Source organism: Giraffa tippelskirchi, chromosome 1 (assembly GCF_054371585.1).
Source record: "Giraffa tippelskirchi isolate mGirTip1 chromosome 1, T2T-mGirTip1v1.2.pri, whole genome shotgun sequence".
In the NCBI taxonomy this organism is placed as follows: Eukaryota; Metazoa; Chordata; class Mammalia; order Artiodactyla; family Giraffidae; genus Giraffa; species Giraffa tippelskirchi.
Window position 1 is genome coordinate 217121022 of NC_137275.1, and position 17895 is coordinate 217138916.

Here is a 17895-nt window from a genome sequence, read left to right on the forward strand (position 1 = left end):
GCAGTATTTTGAAATTCTGGTTTTCTTCCAGTTTACTAGTTTCAAAAAGAGCTGAACATTCAGAGCAAGTTCTTCAAATGACTCACTAAGGCTCTTTTAAAAGACTTTGGTTCAGGTGGAAGATATCCTTTGGCTGGGTCTGGGATTCTCTCACTTGGTAGTTGCTCTGGCTTGGGGCTTGGTTTGATTCTGGTCCATGAAGGCCAAGGCTGTCTGCCCCTCATTTATTCACAGAGAGACTTACAGAGGGACCGTGACACTCCCCTTCGAGGGCCATTGGGAACATTGCATGTTAGTTAGTGTTAATCACTCAGTCGTGTCTGACTCTTTGCGAACCCCATGGACTGTAGCCCACCAGGCTCCTCTGTCCATGGGATTCTCCAGGCAAGAATACTGGAGTGGGTTGCCATTCACTTCTCCAGGGTATCTTCCTGGCCCAGGGCTCAAATCCGGGTCTCCTACATTGCAGATGGATTTTTCTTTTTTTTACCTTCTGAACCACCAGGGAAGCCCCCAGGAACATTACATAAGAGGGATTTAATCTGCCATGGCTCCTGGCACATGAGAGGAGCCATATAATGGTAACTAACCTCTCCCTCTTCTCCCGTAAATGACCGACCATGTTTTGATGGAGAGCAAGTTTCCAGCAAGGCAGTAAGGGTGGGAAGCCCACACTCAGCTAAGCCAGAGGGGCTGTCAGGTTTCCATGGTGCTCTTCGGCTTTCACTCCATGGGGTACAGGTTTCGGATTGCCGCCTCATTTTCAGCCTCTGTGACGTTGACACGTAGCCTCCTCTTGTAAGCCCTTCTCATTTTCTCTTTATTTCACAGATGTTTGAGGAGTCAGAGGCGGATGAGAAGAAGGAAATGCCCGGGGAGGAAGGGAAGGGGCTGGGTGCCAAGGACCCCTCACCCAGCAAGGACCCCTCTTCTGGCCAGGAGCCTCTTCCCGGACAAGAGCTTCCACCCAAAGAGGACTCCTCTTCTGGCCAGAAACCTTCTGCTGGCCCAGAATCAACGCCCAGCAAAGACTCACCTTCTTGCAAAGAACCTCCTATGGGCCAGGAACGCTCGCCCAGCAAGGACTCCCCACCAGGCCAGGAACACCCTGCAGCCACAGTCTTCTCTCCATGCCAGGACCTTCCTGCTAGGCGAGAACCCTCTCCTGGCCAAGACCCTCTAATCAGCAAAGACCTCCCTGCCCTCCAGGAACCCCTTGCCCAGGACCTTCCACCCCCTCAAGACCTGCCCCCCAGCCAGGCTCCCCTGGCAGCTGAGCCCCTTGCTGAGGAGACCACGAGCTCTGGGGACCCACCAGCAGCCACAGGGAACCTGCCCGTGGCCTCCAAGCCGAACTTTGTGATCCCCGAGGTCCGGCTGGATAGCACCTACAGCCAGAAGGCAGGGGCGGAGGGGGGCAGCTCGGGCGACGAGGAGGACGCAGAGGAGGCCGAGGAGGGGGAGGAGGACGAGGATGAGGACACAAGCGATGACAACTACGGAGAGCGTGGGGAGGCCAAGCGCAGCAGCATGATCGAGACGGGCCAGGGTGCCGAGGGTGGCCTCTCGCTGCGTGTGCAGAACTCGCTGCGGCGCCGGACGCACAGCGAGGGCAGCCTGCTGCAGGAGAACCGTGGGCCCTGCTTCTCCTCCGACACCACCCTGCACTGCTCGGATGGCGAGGGCACCGCGTCCACCTGGGCCATGCCTTCCCCTCGCACCCTCAAGAAGGAGCTGGGCCGCAATGGAGGCTCAATGCATCACCTTTCTCTCTTCTTCACAGGACACAGGAAGGTAAGGAGCCCAAGGGTGGAGGGGAACAGGGCGCATGACAGAGTTGGATGGGTCCAAGTGCTGCAGGGAATGAGTCTTGGCTTTGTCCCACCTCTGCTTTTGTCCCAACCTTCCAATAAGCCTTCCACCCCTTTAACAGATGATAAAACTGAGGCCCAGAGGGATCAAGAAGGCAGAACTTGGACTTAAATGCAAGACTTTCTGACTCCAGCTATTCTTACCGCTCCATTTTACCAGGGGAATCCACCGAAAGTAGAGCAGGTATATTTGGATCTATAAGATCCAACATGCTAGCTGGAGAAATAGTTATAACTTACACTTGGTCCAAGCCTAGCCAGACTAGAAATCTGTCAGCCCACAAGCGTGGCAACCTGTGTTTCCTCCATGCTGGCATTATTCTAAGCAATTTATATGAACTCATTAACTCTCACAGCAGCCCTATGAGGTAGACACTGTTGTTGCCTGCTACGGATGAGGAAACTGAGGTACTGGGAGGTTATGTCACTCACATTGGGTTGCACAGTTTATAAATGTCTGAACCAGAATTAGAATGAGGCTCCAGGGCGGGAGTTCTTAACCGCCATGCTCTTTGCCTCTTGCAAATATTTATAAATAGATGAATAAGTGTTTATTGATTTCCTGCTGTGTGCCAGGCCCTGTGCTCTATGCCACAGCAGGGGCCACAGAGATGCATGAGGCTGATCTCAGCCTGTGAGGACTGTGTTCTCTGTGTGGGCCAGGGGGATGGCCTAACAATGGAAAGGCTGCATCATGGCTTTGAAGCCCAACCATGCTCATGCTCACTGGCTCAGTCAAGTCCAGCTCTGTGACCCCATGGACTGTAGCCCGCCAGGCTCCTCTGTCCATGGCATTTTTCAGGTAAGAATACTGAAGTGGGTTGCCATTTCTTCCTCCAGGGAAACTTCCTGACCCAGGGATCGAACCTGCATCTCCTACTTTGGCAGGCGGATTCTTTACCACTGAGCCACCTGGGAAGCCCTTGAGACCCACTAGCCAGTTTGAATCTGATCTCTGTCCCTCACTTACTGTGTGGTCTTGCATGAGCCACTCAGCCCTTCTGAGCCTGAGCGTCTTCTCTGAAAAGCAGAGATTAATAGCACTCGCAACCCATGGCAATTGAGGGTGAAGACAAAGAGCCTGCGGCTTCCTTAGTGGCTTAGACAGTAATATGCCTGCAATGCAGGGGACCCAGCTTCCATCCCTGAGTCGGGAAGATCCCCCAGAGAAGGGAATGGCAACCCACTCTGGTATTCTTGCCTGGAGAATTCCATGGACAGAGGATACAGTTCATGGGGTCACAAAGAGTCAGACACAGCTGAGCTACTAACACTTTCACTTCACTTTCTAAAGAGCTTGATGCCTGATGTCATTAGTCTAGGCGCCAGGCAAATGCTGTGGAGGTGCTAACAGTCAGTGTGGTGCAAGGTGTTGTTATGACAACTATTGTGAGGCTTGGGGGGGGGGTGATGGTGCAAGTTCAGGGAGGAGAGACCCCAGGGCATAGGGCCACCAGGGAAGGCTTCTGGCAAAAGATGCTCCTCAGCTTTGCTTTGAAAGTTTAGCGGGTTTAGAATAAATAGAGAGGATGAGGTAGGCATTCTGTGAAAGAACATGACCTGGACTAAACTGTCTATAGAAGTTAATTTGGCTAGAACAAGAGATTTCTAAAGTGCACGGATGGTTGATGCATGGCATGCATGCTGCCATTCCTGCCTCCAAACCTGTGGCAGACATGACTAATGGATTCCAGCACACTTCCCCACCAAATTGAGACATGGCCTCAGAAGCCTCTGTAGCTTCTCAGCCACTAGCAATAAAGCCACTTGGCACGAGGGAGAACATCTTCTGCTGAAAGGTGCCTATGCTGGAAGGGTAGGTTGGGGCCCTCCAGAAAAGGGCCTTAAACTTTGCATACAGGAATTAGAACCAAATCCTAAAGGCATGGGAACTGGATCTATTCCCTCATCTGTAAGCACTTTTGATGTGCTCCAAAATCAGCAGGGGAATAGGTCGTTAATATATAGATTTCTAATTCCCCTCCCTAGAAGCTGGAATCAGAATTTCCAGGGGGCAGTGCCCAGACCCTGCATTTTAAACCAGTCTCTCAGGGATTGGGACATTTCCCATAGTTTGAATATCACCAGCTAAGGCCAGTTTTTTTGGAGGCAGTTTCTATAGGGAGGAGTCCAGACCTCTGTCCTACTGAAGTGAGGCTTCAGGCCGACTCAGGCCAGGCCTGCACACTCTCCTCTGGACGACGGCTGAGGTCCAAGGACCCACACCCACCTTGGGCCTCCCAATTTCACTGTCCCCACCAGACCCTTCCAAGTTCTGTCCCATCCCCTCTTGCTTGGGTACAGATATTTATATACAGATACATTCACACACGTTCTCACATACATTTCTAGTTCCCCAAACCAGCTGATCTCAGCTCCAATTGAGGCGCAGATATTTCCGCCTGGTAGTCCAGCAGGCCTAGGCCAGCTCTCTCCTGTCCCAGCTTCCTCCTTTGGGAGCTAAAGGTTCCCACTGGCATCCTCCCGTCCCCCACCCTCTTTTGGCCTGTTGCCCCCTTTCCTGGGCTTGAGTGACTAGCTGGCAGGGACCTCAGAGGCTGCCACCCTACCATTTGTCTTCTGCTTACCAGGCCTCGAGTCCTTCAGCATTGTTCCTATCCTCCTCCTTCCAGACAGCCAGCTTCAGTAAGAAGCTAACCCTTGTCAAGGGGAAGTGTGGTCTAGGCTGGACAGAAACCCTGGCCCCCCTCCATCCCTCAGTGGCAGTGGGACTTGGGCAAATCCCTGCCCTTCTCCGAGCCTCAGTTTCCTCATCAGTAAAATGGGTATTAGGAGTAAATAATACCTCTATCGTAGGGTTACTGGGAAGATTAAAGAGTCTGACTTGGGTTAAGCGTTCAGAGCAGTGCCTGGCACTCAGCTGCCGCTGGGTTCTCCATAATTGGGATCATGCTGACGACAATGGTTATGATGAGAAAAAGGAGGACAGCAAGAGTAGTAGCAGTCCTCCCAGCATTCACTGGGCGTCTCCAGCCCCCCTTTCTAGCCTTCACAGCACTGCCACAGGCTGGGACCAGTCGAACTCATCTTACAGTGGGGAGTCTGAAGCCTAGTGAGAAGGGTTTGTCCCAGGCCACGTGATGATGGAGCTGGACAGTGGCCTCACCCTGTCCAGTCCTCTCTGAGCCTGTCCTAAACCCCGCACACCTCTACCCGGTGAGGGACGGGCGGTTGGCGACTGGCAGCTGGGGGAGGCGGCAGGTTTTCCTGTGACTTCCATTTTCCCGGTTTGGGCCTGGCTTTTCAGGAAGGGTCCACGGATGCCAACCAACCACAGTTTCCAGGCAGAGCCAGGCAAGAGATGAAGAGGAGAGGGGTGAGGTCTTCGGGCTGTGGAGTCAGACAGACTGGGTTCAGTCTCAGCTCTGCCTCCTCCCTCCTGGTCTTGAGACCTTGGCCAAGTTACTGAGCTGGTTTTTTCTGAGCTTCGATTTTTTTCTCTTATAAAACGGGAGTGGCTAAGTCTTCAGGGAGTTGTCCCAGGGATTCAAGACGACTGTAGTATATTGACAGCTCTGTGCCCACGGTAGTGATCCTGTGATACAATGAGACCCAGGAGGGCCAGACAGAGCTACTGTGGCCTTCGGCCAGTCATTGTACTGCCGTGTGGCTAAACCGAGGCTGGCCATAGCGCAATCTGTCTGTCACAGAGGCGACCATCCCTGTGTTACCTCTCCCCTCTGCTGTGTTTAGGAGTATCTGAACCAGACAGATCTGAGAGATGGAAGACTTGGCCACGATCATCTTATGGGTGGGCTGCCTGAGGTCTAGAGAAGAGAAGATCCCCTGGGGTTATCCCGTGGGTCACCCCCTGAGGTTGGCTGGCTCTTCTGCTGGGTTGAGTTGTCCCACAGTGCCCTCTGCTGCCAGACCCGTGTCTTGCCGGCTGCTCCAAAAGGGTCCTGCAGGACAGATTTTCTGGGCCTGTGTTTGTCCTTTTCCTGGGAGTCAGGGAGCTCCAAGAGCATCTGTGAATTTCACCCTAGCCTGGCCTGGCTCAGCCCAGAATCATGGGTCATTCTTTGACAGCGGGGAGAAGAGGCTGTGGCCCCTCCCTGGCGGTGCTTCCTTCTCCCCTCCTGCAGGAAACCAGCTTGGGCAGAGGCTGTCAGTGAAGGGTGCCCGCCCTGCTGCACTAGGTATCCCACCTAGGCTACAGGTCAGACAAGGGAGCCCCTAAGATGCCTTCTAGCTCCAATTCATGATAGCACCTTCCAGCCTCCTACCTGTAAAAAGCCTAAAGGATTCGTTCCTCTGTCTAAACAAGTAAGTGTAGAGTTTAGCCCCAGTGTTTCTACAAAGTTCCATGTGGTCTGCCTGGATGGTCTGGGTCAGAGAGAGGAACCAGGCGGGGCCACGTGGCCCCAGAAGTCAGGTCAGGACCAACAGGGGAATCAGGTGAGGCCCTGCTTATAGGAGACCCCTCAGTCATGGGTGGGGTCTGCAGCCAGACCTGAAATTTTTTTGCTTCTGGCCAGCTCGGAGAGCCCAGGCAAATAGGAATGGCAACCCACTTCAGTATTCTTGCCTGGAAAATCCCACGGACAGAGGAGCCTGGCAGTCTGCAGTCCATGGGGTCACAAAGAGTCGAACATGACTGAAGTGACTTAACACACGGCTCTGGGCATGTTTCCTCAGCTGTAAACTGGGGGGAAATAACAGCAAAAAGCTCTTAGAATTGTTGAGAAGGTTAAATTAAAGTATGACACAGCACTTTAGCACATTGCCTGGCACAAAGTGAGTAACAGCTCTAACCACTAAAAAATATAGTCACAATCTGTAAGTAGAGAGTTATTTTGTTTGGTGGGAATGACTCCGAGCCTGGGAGATAGCATCTCAGATCTGAGAAAACTGCTCCAAGGAGACAGGAGGGGAAGTCAAGCTATATACAAGTTTGCAGACAGTCTGAACATCAAAGATCATGTATCAAGTTAAGGAATTTAGCATTCTATGTATGGGAAGATGCAAGCCTCTGGGCTCACTGAATTCATTCCTTTCAGTGCACCTTAGCTGTCTGGGGCCAATCCTGTTTCATTAGGAGTTGGCAGATAGTTACTTCTTGCATTCCCCAGCTCCTCAGCAGTCACTGTTGGTAGTGGGGGGCAGCATCCGCTGGACTGCAGTTTTGGGAGCCATCGTTCACATTTGGAAGCCAGAAATCACTGAAGGCTGTGACAGTTCTTGTTTATTGATATGGCAGGAGGCAGTTTCAGTTCACACCACCGTAGCTACTAGTTATCAAACACTTCCACAGGTGTTCATTAATCCACATAACACCCCTTTGAGGTAGGTCCCATCGCTATCCTCATTTTACAAATAAAGAAACCGAGACACAGAGAGGAGATGTAATTTGGCCGAAGTCGATTAGCTAATAAGTGACTGAGCTAGGATTCAAATCAGGCAGTTTAGCATTTAACTCTTAACCATGACTATTATAATAGTTATAATTACAATATAAACAGTAATTATTCCTCCAGTCCCTGGAGGTGGCCGGGTGGCAGCTGGGCGGGCCTCAGGGACCTCTGTCTGGAGTGAAGGGCGGGCAAAGTGGTTCTGAGTTCGTCCCCAGTCCCCTTTCAGCACGGAGGAGCTAAGGAGCAGAGCAGGGGAGTAGATGGGAAGGAGAGACCCTTTGTGTGCTGAGCCTCGGGCCGACCTCACTGCAGCTCCCGGAGACAGGAGGCTTGGGAGCCACTCTGAGACTGGAAATAAGAGCCCCGACTTTCTATCTCAGTCTCTTTCTGGCACATAGCACCCTCTTGGTGTGTGGGTTTTGCTGGCCACTTTGGAGGCCGACTCTCAGGGCCTGAGCTCCCTGGCCCCTGTCTCAGGCTGATTGATGAGAGCCGACCCTGGAGAAGATGACCCCCTCCCAGCAGTGGAAGGAAGAGCCCCGTTCCCAGCAGTGCAGAGGCTGGGGGTGGCGGGCGGGGCGGGAGTGGTCCCTAGGCCCATTGTGTGGGGCCATAAAGTGCGGAAGCTGAGGTTAAATGGGAGGAAGCCCAGCGCTCTGGGCCCTTTCCCACGGGTGGGGGCTTCAGGCCTTGCCTGGCCAGGCCAGACAACTGTGACCTGTGTGCAAGGGCGTGACAGTGACAGCAGTTACTGGGCGGTGAATGCTGGTAACCCCCAGGCCCTGTGTACCAGTCTGGGCCTTGGGGGCCCAGACTTTATCCTGGTGAATCTCCCAACAGCAGGGTGGATGCCTCTGCTGGAGCTAAAGAAGCTGAAACTGAGAAAGCCTGGGAACGTCTCCAAAGTTAGTGGAGGCAGCATCTATACCCAGGCTGCAAACTGTAGATCCGGAGTCCCGCACCATAGTTGGGCGTGTGCCTGTGTGTGCACGTACACACGTGTTTACAACCTTGGTGGGGCAGCGTTCTCGGGAAAGAGGCGGCATTTCCCCTGAGTCGTTCATTGAAAACCTTCAAAATATGTCCTGTCCTTACATCTGAGTAACAGCATCCTCTGGTGGAGAAACAGGCCTTAAATTCAGACAGACCTAGATTCCAGCTGTCATGTAAATGCTGGGTGTCCTTGGGCAGATAGATGACTTAACTTCTCTGAGGTTCTGTTTACTTAGTGGACTTACTCTGAGATTAATGAGAAGGTGTCTGGATAATGTCCATTCTGAGATCTGGCCTATGGCATGAACTCCATTCATGAATGAAGCTATAACTCATCCATCCATCTCCGGGTCGTTGCCCCACTGAGGCTGGTAGCTCCTGCTATATCTGGATTAAGCCCATTTTTCCTCCCAGGATTGAGAACACGGTATTTTAAAGTTCAGCCCATTTTCTTTAGTTTACAAATGAAACTGAGCTCCAAGGTGTGGCTCATGAGGTGTCAGAGCTGATATTCACACCTGGTGGCCTCTGTCTTGTCTTAGGACATCTCAGCCGCAGTTATTGCAACATCTCAGTGCATTTCCTGTGCTTCTGCTCTGGGGTGGCGCTGTAGGGGTCTGATTTCTTTGGGAGGAGGATGGACACACAGGGCAGGGCAACAGGGGGCGGCCCCAGTAGAGACAGTGGGAGGCTGGAGTGGTGTGGAGGAGAGGAGGGGTGACAGACTGGGAGGATGTCAAGATTGGGCAGAAAAGGAGAAGGCATTCCAGGAAGGGGGCACAGCATAGGCAAAGGCAAGGAGGGTGGAGGTAGGGCAGGGCAGAATCTGGGGGCTCAGTTGGAGCAGCAGGAAATAAAATTGCAGGCCATTAATCAAGCAGTGAAGCCTTCAAGATACATCCTTCCCAACCTGCTTTCCCTCTCTCTTGACTCATTCATTCATTCAAGTATTTCTTGAACTCCTAACATACACCAGGCCCAGTCAAGGTGACCTAGACAGAGGTGAAGGCAGACAGAGGCCTTGCTCTTGGGAACTCACACTCCAGTAGAGGAGACAGATGGGAGAGAAGCCATGTTGAATATAGTGGGGACCTCAAAGGGCTGAAGAGGGCACAGACTTGGTCTAGGGGTCAAGGAGGGCTTCCTGGGTGAGGAGGCATTTAAGCAGTTTACCTGAGGTCTAGGTCTTTGCTGAGGCTGGGTCTTGGAAGGAATGGGAGGTGAGAGAGTCACCAAAACATCTCCCGTGGAAGGAAGAGCGTATACAGAGCCCGGCTGAGAAGGTTTTTGGTTGGAGGGCAGTTTGAAGAGGTTGCTGAAGCAGGGGTCAGGCCAGAGAGATAACCGACGGAGTTGTAACTGATGGCAATACGGAGCTTTCTGCCCAGATCCTAAGATGGTAAACCCTGTACATCATGTCCTGGAGTTTGGACATTATCTCAAGGGTACTTGGGAGCCATGGAAAGCTTTAAGGCAAGAGAAGTACTATCCAATGTAATAATCCACTTAATACGCCGCTGACCCATCCCAGGTCTCTTTAAAAGCCTCAGAATCCTGAGTTGGTTAGTCATTATGATCTCCATGTTGCAATTAAGCACTAGAGGCTCAAAGAGGGACAGCAGTTGGCTAAGTCACACAGAACCTTGACTGAAGCTTTGTCTCTGTCCTGCCCTACTGCCGTGAGCTCTGTGTTTCTGGCTGCTCCTCTACAAGCTGCGTTCCTAGGGGCACGAGGAGGACACTCCATGAACAGGCTGCTCCTAGAAGCGGGGTCTCCCTCCCTCCGCTGTTCTTCAAGGGGTGGGAGCATGGAGGTGGGGGTGGGCTGGCTGGCGGGACCTGCTAGAGCGCTGAGCCTCTCTTTGCTCAGACAACACCCCAGGCTGCAACGTGTCTGTGTTTTCTCTGCAGATGAGCGGGCCTGACACAGTAGGGGACGATGATGACACCTCCCGGAAGAGAAAGAGCAAAAGCCTGTACGTTGGAAAGATCTATGGTCCTCACCCTAGTGATGGGGGCGGGGGAACAGACCTTGCACCCCTCTTCTTCCCCTGTCCTCCGTTTTATTCTCCATGCCCAGTGGGCCAGGGGTAGAGGCAGGGAGAAGGGGCTGCATCCAGTCCTACCCTAGACAGACACTCATGAAAAATGGGATCTTGCGACCTAACCTTGGCCCCAGGGTGAGGTCCCCAGGGTCCTGAGCACCCAGCACTGCCCTCAGCGTCCATCCACACAGAGTGAGGCAAGGTGCCGATTTAGTATCTGGAAGCCACGGGGAACCAAGCAAAAGCAAACAGCCGGGTTGTCCTGGCCCCGTCCAGATACTAAGCCAAGCGGTGGCCAAGTGACCACGACAAGTTCTTTGCTTCCTCTGAGAAAGGGCTGACCGGCCTGGTCGCGAGATTCCCCTTTTTCCACTGAGCTCTTGAATGCTGGCAGTCCTGGGCATTGCCAGGAGGGGGTGCTGCGGGCTCAGAGAGCGGATCCCGTACGCCCCATGCCTTTCTGCCCCCATCCCCTCCGCAGAATTTATACTTTCGATTCGGAGGTTTGTTAGAGGTGCTGCTTCATTAACAGAGAGTGAGGGGTTTTCTCCACCGTCTCCTTGTACCCCGGGCCATGGAGACTGCGGGCAGGGACAGAGGAGAAGGAGGAGAGGGACATGGTGGCCCGCAGAGGGAACCCCCTCCCCTCCAGGTCCTGTAGTGCCCACCATGGTACACCAGTTAGGCCGGCCTCGGGATGGGGGGAGGAGTCCTTCCCAGATGCCTTCCGCCACGTTCTTCCCTGACCTTGACCTTGGCTGGGGTCCACTCCCTAGAAACTCTCCACAGCTTCCCCTGCCCTCTCCAGTTTCCTGCAGCAACATTAGGCTCCTCTTACTCTGCAGCCAGGAACAGTTGCACTTTCTAGGAAAGGTGAAATGCACAGAGATGATTCTTTGTACCAACCATCCGGTGCAGGCAGCACCAGAACGGCTGAGAGTGGCACTCCCAGGGGTGCGGCAGTGGAGGGCAGCAGAGGGCAGGCATCCAGGGTGCCAGAGCTCTCCTGCCTCACCCACTCTGGCCTTCTTCCCAAGTGGGGCACTGCCTCTTGATGGCCCATGGCTCACATTCTTAAATGCTTAGGCAAGCACTCTTAGAACCTGCAGTGATAAATAGCTCATATTTATTGCACTAGGCACTGTTCTATGTGCACTGACATATATTATCTAATTTAACCTTTGCATCCACGCATGCGTGCTTCGTTGTGTCTGACTCTGCGACCCCATGGACTGCAGCCCGCCAGGATCCTCTGTCCATGGACTTTTCCAGGCACAAATACTGGAGTAGGTTGCCATTTCCTACTCCAAAGGATCTTCCTGACTCAGGGATCAAACCTGCATCTTTTGCATTGGTAGGCGGATTCTTTACCACTGCACCGCCTGCCTTTACAATACTTAAAAAAAAAAAAAAATTATTGGAGTATAGTTGCTTTATAATATTGTGTCAGTTTCTGCTGTACAGCAAAGTGAATCACTTATACAAATATCCACTCTTTATTAGATTTTCTGCCCATTTAGGTCACCACAGAGCATTGAGTAGAGTTCCCTGTGTTGAACAGGAGGTTCTCATTAGTCATCTGTTTTATACATAGTAGTGTATATATGTCAAACCCAATCTCCCAATTCGTACCCCTTCCTTGGTAGCATTAGGTTTGTTCTCCACATCTGTGACTCTGTTTCTACTTTGGCAATAAGTTCATCTGTACTATATTTCTAGATTCCGCATATAAGTGACATTTACCATAATTTTTATCTTACTTTCCTTTTTTCTTATTTAACCTGTTTTACAAATGAATAAACTGAGGCAGAAAGAGGTTAAGTTGCTTTTCCAAGGTTAAGTTGCTTTTCTGAGAGTTGAGATCTGAAACCTGGCATGATGGCTCTAAAAAAGTAAATATGCATACACATATATTTAAATTTTTTTAATTTATTTTTTTTCTTCAGCGCCCGTTATTTATTTACTTATTTTTTTGTCCTCATGATGCAGCTTGCAGGATCTTTGTTCCCTGACCAGGGATCTGATCTAACCCAGGCACCCTGCAGTGGAAGCACAGAATCCTCACCACTAGACCACCAGAGAATTCCCACAGAGCCTGTTATTTCTAAGCAGAGTACCCTGAAGGGGGTCTGCAGCACCCCTGCTAAGTAGCTTTGAGCCCCTAGTGATGGGAACCCATTCCCCAGAGGCTACTTGTTTCACCTTTTCACGGCTCTGATTGGAGGAAAGTGTCCCTTTATCTTCCTCTTGTGGGTCCCGGTTCTATTCTCTGGGCCCATGTGGGGCATCTCTGACCTCTACCATCCTTTCTCGAGTTACCTAGGTAGCAATCAGGGACTTTTGAGGCCCTCTCCAGCTGTGCCGTGTGGCTGTGGGTCTGCCCAGCTGTGCATCTAGGGCGAAAGTCTTGACTGGGCAGGGGATTCAGCCTCCTCCAGTCACAGAGAAACACAGTGGTCTCTGAGGCAGCAAGGAGCCCAAGGGGATGGCGGCAGCCTGCAGGTTGGACCTTAGGCAAACTCTTCCCCCCTCCCGCCGCCTTCCCCCAGGTTCTATGTCCTCACCTTGACAGCAGGCCAGGAGCAGGGGTCTGAAACAGAGCACTGTGCCCCAAGAAGCTGGGCTCTCTCACTCCTAGCCCTGCCAAGGCTCTCAGAAGGCCTTGAGCCTCACCAGAGGGCTGCCCATCCCTGGACTCCTTGCCCTTATCTCATTGGCTTGAAATCTGCTAGAGAAGGGTCATCATCTCAATCAGCTGCCCTAAGACCTCAGGGTCCGTGTAGGTAAGCCTGAGTGCCTTTGCCCCAGCCACCGTGCTAAAGCTTTATGTGCATTTTTTCCTTGCCTCGAAACAACCCCAGCAGATGGTAGGTACTGTCATCATCTGTGTTTAACGGATGAGAAAGCTTGACATTCAGAGAGGTTAGGGAACTTGATAAAGGGCACACAGCTGGTAACGGCTGGGGCTGGGAGCTGAACCTGAGACGGTCTTGCTGCAGCCCTTCTGCTCTTAACTTCCACCTACACCACTTGCCTTCATTAAACAGGGCATCCTGTTGGTCTTAGTACCCTTTGAAGCTCGGATAACTTCAGAAGTATGCTGCCCAACGTATAAAACACATTTGAAAGCTCCATTATTTAAATTTCTTTTACACTTACTTAGCTTTATGATTTTGATAACGCATTTTAAATTTTATGCATTTAATTTTTCGGTTCAGTCAGCATTTGTCGTCTTTAATCAGAAGGACAGAGATCAAAAACTAAAACAAAAAAATGTATTATTCAAAAGTCATAAGACTAAGTAGGTGTAAAAAAGTTAATTTGTTTCAAATGATGTTTTTGAGAGTTTATGGGCTTTGTACTTTTGAAGTGATTCCAGCTTAAAACTACTGAAACTTCATGGGACATCCTGCGTATTCGTGGGTGGATATATTGAAAGTCATGATGGAGACTGAGCAGTCTGCCGGCAGAAACTATTCTCTGGGAGGTGCCCAGATAGGGGTTTAGGGACCAGGAGGCAATCATGAGCAGGAGACACTTAACCCCTTTCTCACCAGCAGCTTGCCCACAGGCTGAAATCTGCCAGGGGGAGTGGCAGGGCTAAAAATGGCTCTTGGCTAAAAATAGCTGGTCCTGCCACCCCTGGTGGGCAGGGCTTCCCTTCCCTCCCGCCCTCCCTCCCAGCAATTTGCTGACTTGTTTTCTCCTCCTTCCCAGGGCGCTGCCATGGTAACGGGGAGGCCAGTCACAAATAACGGGTTTGGCTTCCTGCCTGGGCGGGCCCCAGAGGCCGCCCCTTACAGACACATGCCCCTTTCACGGGCTCCCTCTCAGGGTTGGCCAGGAGGGATATTTTTTTTTCCCCTGCTCCCATCCTGGTCCCTCCCATTTCCTGGCTCCTCCTGTCTGAGTCCTAGCCTGGCCTGTGCCTGGGAGTCCAGTCGTCCGGGGGCTGGGATTCCAGTGAGTGCTCAGCTGCCGCCCGCACCGTTGCTGCCTGGTACCCAGGTTGGGAACAGGAGCCTGGAGGTGCTTCCAGCAGACCGTCCCAGGCAACAAGGTGGGGGGCCCTACAGCGATGCTCCGAGGCATGTACCTCACTCGGAATGGGAACCTCCAGAGGCGGCACACCATGAAGGAGTAGGTGCCCCACACCCCAGCCTTCGCCCTCCCCACCCTGAACTGGCAGCGGGCGAGTGGACCGGGCTCACCGACCCCCTTCTCTGCTTCCGTCCCCAGAGCCAAGGACATGAAGAACAAGCTGGGCATCTTTAGGCGGCGGAACGAATCCCCTGGGGCCCAGCCAACGGGCAAGACAGACAAAGTGATGAAGTCATTCAAGTAGGTCCTCTCCGGCACCCCTGGGCCCCCTTGGACACTCACGGGTCCCGTGGGAGCAGGGTGGCTGGTGGGCGTGTAAGGGAGAATGCAGTTGGCTTGATCGGGCTCGGGGGTGATGGAGGCTCCTGTGGAAGGAGCCTCAGACCCTGCATGAGCAGCACGGATGGGGAGCCGCTGTCCCGGGAAGGATGGCCGGGGAGGGGCGGAGGTGGCGGTAGAAGTGATGCCGGCCCCAAGAAAGGGGGTAGGCCCCCTCCTGGCTCCTCATGGGGCTCAGCTACTTTCTGGGGCCAAGGACAGCTGACAGAGGTCAGCTCACTTCCCTGAGCCTCCCGGCCCCTCACTGTGCCCCTTGCCTCCCCCTCAGGCCCACTTCAGAGGAAGCGCTCAAGTGGGGCGAGTCCTTGGAGAAGCTGCTGGTCCACAAGTGTAAGTGGGGGCCACCCGGCCTGTTCCCTCTCCGTGTCCTCTCCCCCGCCCTCCTCTCTGCCTCTCCCAGGCTCAGAGAGTGCGTCTGGCCCCAAAGAGGTTGCCTTTCCCTGTTTCCCAGGCCCGGTCAGGTGTCCCCGCTGTTGGGAAAGGCTGAAGCCCTTGGTCTGGCCTTGGAGCCTGCTGCTGCCAGCCCCTCCCTGTCCATGAGAGCTGGCACTGCCTGCCGGGGGCCTTTGGGACCTGCATACTCAGACCCATATTCCCAGAATAACAATAAACACTTCCATGTGCTCAGGGCGCACACGGGGCCAGATGTGCCTGTCATCTCGTGGACAGGAACCCCTTCTGATCCTCACTAGGATCCAGGAGGTGGTTCCCATTTGACAGATGAGGAAACTGAGGCACAGATGGGGAGAGACCTGGCCAAGGCCCATGAAGAGGCAGTGCAGGGGTGGGACCATATCCTGGGTTCCTGGCTCTCAGGAGCGGGTCACCTGACTAAGCTCCCAGCATCTGCCTCCAGAACGAGCCAAGAGGGTCAGCCAGGGGGGCCTGAGGGCAGGAGGGGCTGATTTGGCCTCTCACCTCAGGGTCTGGGCTTCTCCTCACAGATGGTCTAGCGGTGTTCCAGGCCTTCCTCCGCACTGAGTTTAGTGAGGAGAACCTGGAATTCTGGCTGGCATGCGAGGACTTCAAGAAGGTCAAGTCACAGTCCAAGATGGCGGCCAAGGCCAAGAAGATCTTTGCTGAGTACATCGCCATTCAGGCATGCAAGGAGGTAGGGCTTTGGGCTGGGCCCTCAGGCCCCCGTCCCCATGCCCAGTGGCCTCTCGGTGAGGGGGCTGGCTGGAAGCCTCAAGGAAGGGCTCAGCAAGGGGAGAGGCCAGAGTGACTCTTAGAGGCCAAGTGCCCAAGGTGAAGAGGAAGCAGACTGGGGTTCCTGGGAAGAACAGAATCCTGACTGATAACACAAATGGCCACTGTCAGGGCTGCTGGGTGCCAGGCCCATGCAAAGCCCTTCACAGATAAGCTCTCATAGTTAACCCTCATGACAACCTGTGAAATAGGTTTTAATATTATTTTCATTTTTAAAATGAAGACACAAAGTCTCAGAGAACCTAACATCTATTGAGTGCTTCCTGTCTGCCACGCGTTATCTATTTAAAATGGATGGTGATGCTTAATGTTCACAACTCTTTGAGGAATGTACTGTTATTCCAGCCTATAATTAAGACAGCCAGGGCTCAGAGCACTGAAGCGAATCTCTTAAGGTCACACACCTAACATGTGGCACTGCTGGGATTTGAACCCAGGTAGCCTGACCCTAGAGGTGATGTTTTCAGGCCCTAGAAACTCTACCACCCCTCCAGTCAGTGACCGAACCAGGACTTGACTCTGCTAACCTGTGGGGTTCCCCTCTGAACCTTACGAGGTGGAGCAGAAGGGCTCCGAGATGAGAGGCTGACAGGTCCTGACCCGGCCCCCGGCCCCCAGGAGCAGGTTCTTGCAGGCAGCCCTGACCTCGTCGCCCTCCACTCTGCAGGTAAACCTGGACTCATACACACGGGAGCATACCAAGGACAACCTGCAGAGCGTTACTCGGGGCTGCTTTGACCTGGCACAGAAGCGCATCTTTGGGCTCATGGAGAAGGACTCATACCCACGCTTCCTCCGCTCGGACCTCTACCTGGACCTCATTAACCAGAAGAAGATGAGTCCCCCGCTTTAGGGGCCATGCGGGTAGAGCTCAGTGTTCACACCAGGCGGGCTGGGCCCCTCCCCACCTGCCTCCCTACCCCCTGTGACAGAGGGGGCAAGCAAGCCCCCGGAGGTTGCGTCCGGACAGACAGACGGACATTTGGATGAGAGGCCTGGAGCAAGAGAGGCCCAGGCCACTGGAGGAGTAGAGGGACTGGCCCCACTGGGTCCCCGCTGCCCTGGTACGAGGGGGCCCGAGGGCCCAGGCAGGTCAGGGACCCGGGCTAAGACAGATCCGGAGCTGCTGCTCCCTGCTGCGGAGACTTCGCAACGACCAAGTTCCTTAAAGAACTGGCTGGTGGGGCAGGGGCCGAGGCCTGGGCTCCGGGGGCTCTTCAGGGGAGCTGCTGGGGCTCACAGCTCGGACCCCTGCCTTGAGTTTTATTTATTTAAACAGTAGTTGGATGCTTGGCACGTCGTCCTGTAATAGGAAACCTTTGCCTCATCAGTTTTCCTAATTTACAAGTGCAATATTTTAACCAACGCCTTGTGAAAAAGCCGCCTTGCTAAGAAGGTGGGCACCATATTCCAGTTTCAGGGGATTCACTGGTCCAGAGCCCCGTGGTGGGCAGCTGGGCCTGCTGGACCGATAAGGCCCAGAGGGGCGGGGGCTGCAGTCTGACCTCACACCGAAATCCAGCCCCCCGGAGTGAGGGGGAGGTCCCCCGGGGGGCCCCGGGAAAGCATGGCACCCTCAGACCACACAGCGGCCAAGTTCTGGAGCAAATAAAAGGCCTGTGTTATTTTTTGTTCTTGACCCTTTCCTTGTGTTCCTGGTTTCGAGGCTTCCCAGGGCCACTGGAGCTGGGAGGGTTGGTAGGTGGGCTGTCAATCATGCTGCTTCTCCTCTCTTGCCATCACCTGCCTCCCATCCTGGTGCCGGTGCTGCTCCCTGACAATCAGTCGCCTCCTCTGTGCGTGAGCTCTGCCAAGCTTGTCCCACTTACCATCTCATCTTCCCCGCAAGCCTGGGAGGTGGTGGTTATCACCATTTTACAGATGAGGCACATGAAACCCAGGCAGGTAAGGCGACTTGTCCAAGGTCACACAGCTGGCAAGTGGCAGCCGGCAAGGGGCTCA

At 53.4% G+C, this 17895-nt stretch overlaps 1 protein-coding gene across 11 annotated transcripts in view; it reads left to right on the forward strand.

Annotated features, from left to right (window-relative positions):
* RGS3 (regulator of G protein signaling 3) overlaps positions 1-17563 on the forward strand; it is a 149109-nt gene extending 131546 nt beyond the window's left edge. For 8 of the 11 annotated variants that reach the window (XM_081527905.1, XM_081527910.1, XM_081527920.1 and 5 more), the window contains 6 exons: positions 832-1794; positions 10151-10215; positions 14524-14625; positions 14993-15054; positions 15669-15835; positions 16601-17563. In XM_081527905.1, the coding sequence (XP_081384031.1) occupies positions 832-1794; positions 10151-10215; positions 14524-14625; positions 14993-15054; positions 15669-15835; positions 16601-16786 (1545 nt within the window). In that variant the 3' untranslated portion in view covers positions 16787-17563. Of the gene's footprint in view, positions 1-831; positions 1795-2604; positions 2674-10150; positions 10216-12273; positions 14425-14523; positions 14626-14992; positions 15055-15668; positions 15836-16600 lie in introns of those variants that run through there. The other 3 variants (XM_081528012.1, XM_081527946.1, XM_081528023.1) reach the window with 3 other exon arrangements.
* The last annotated feature ends 332 nt before the right edge of the window (positions 17564-17895 follow it).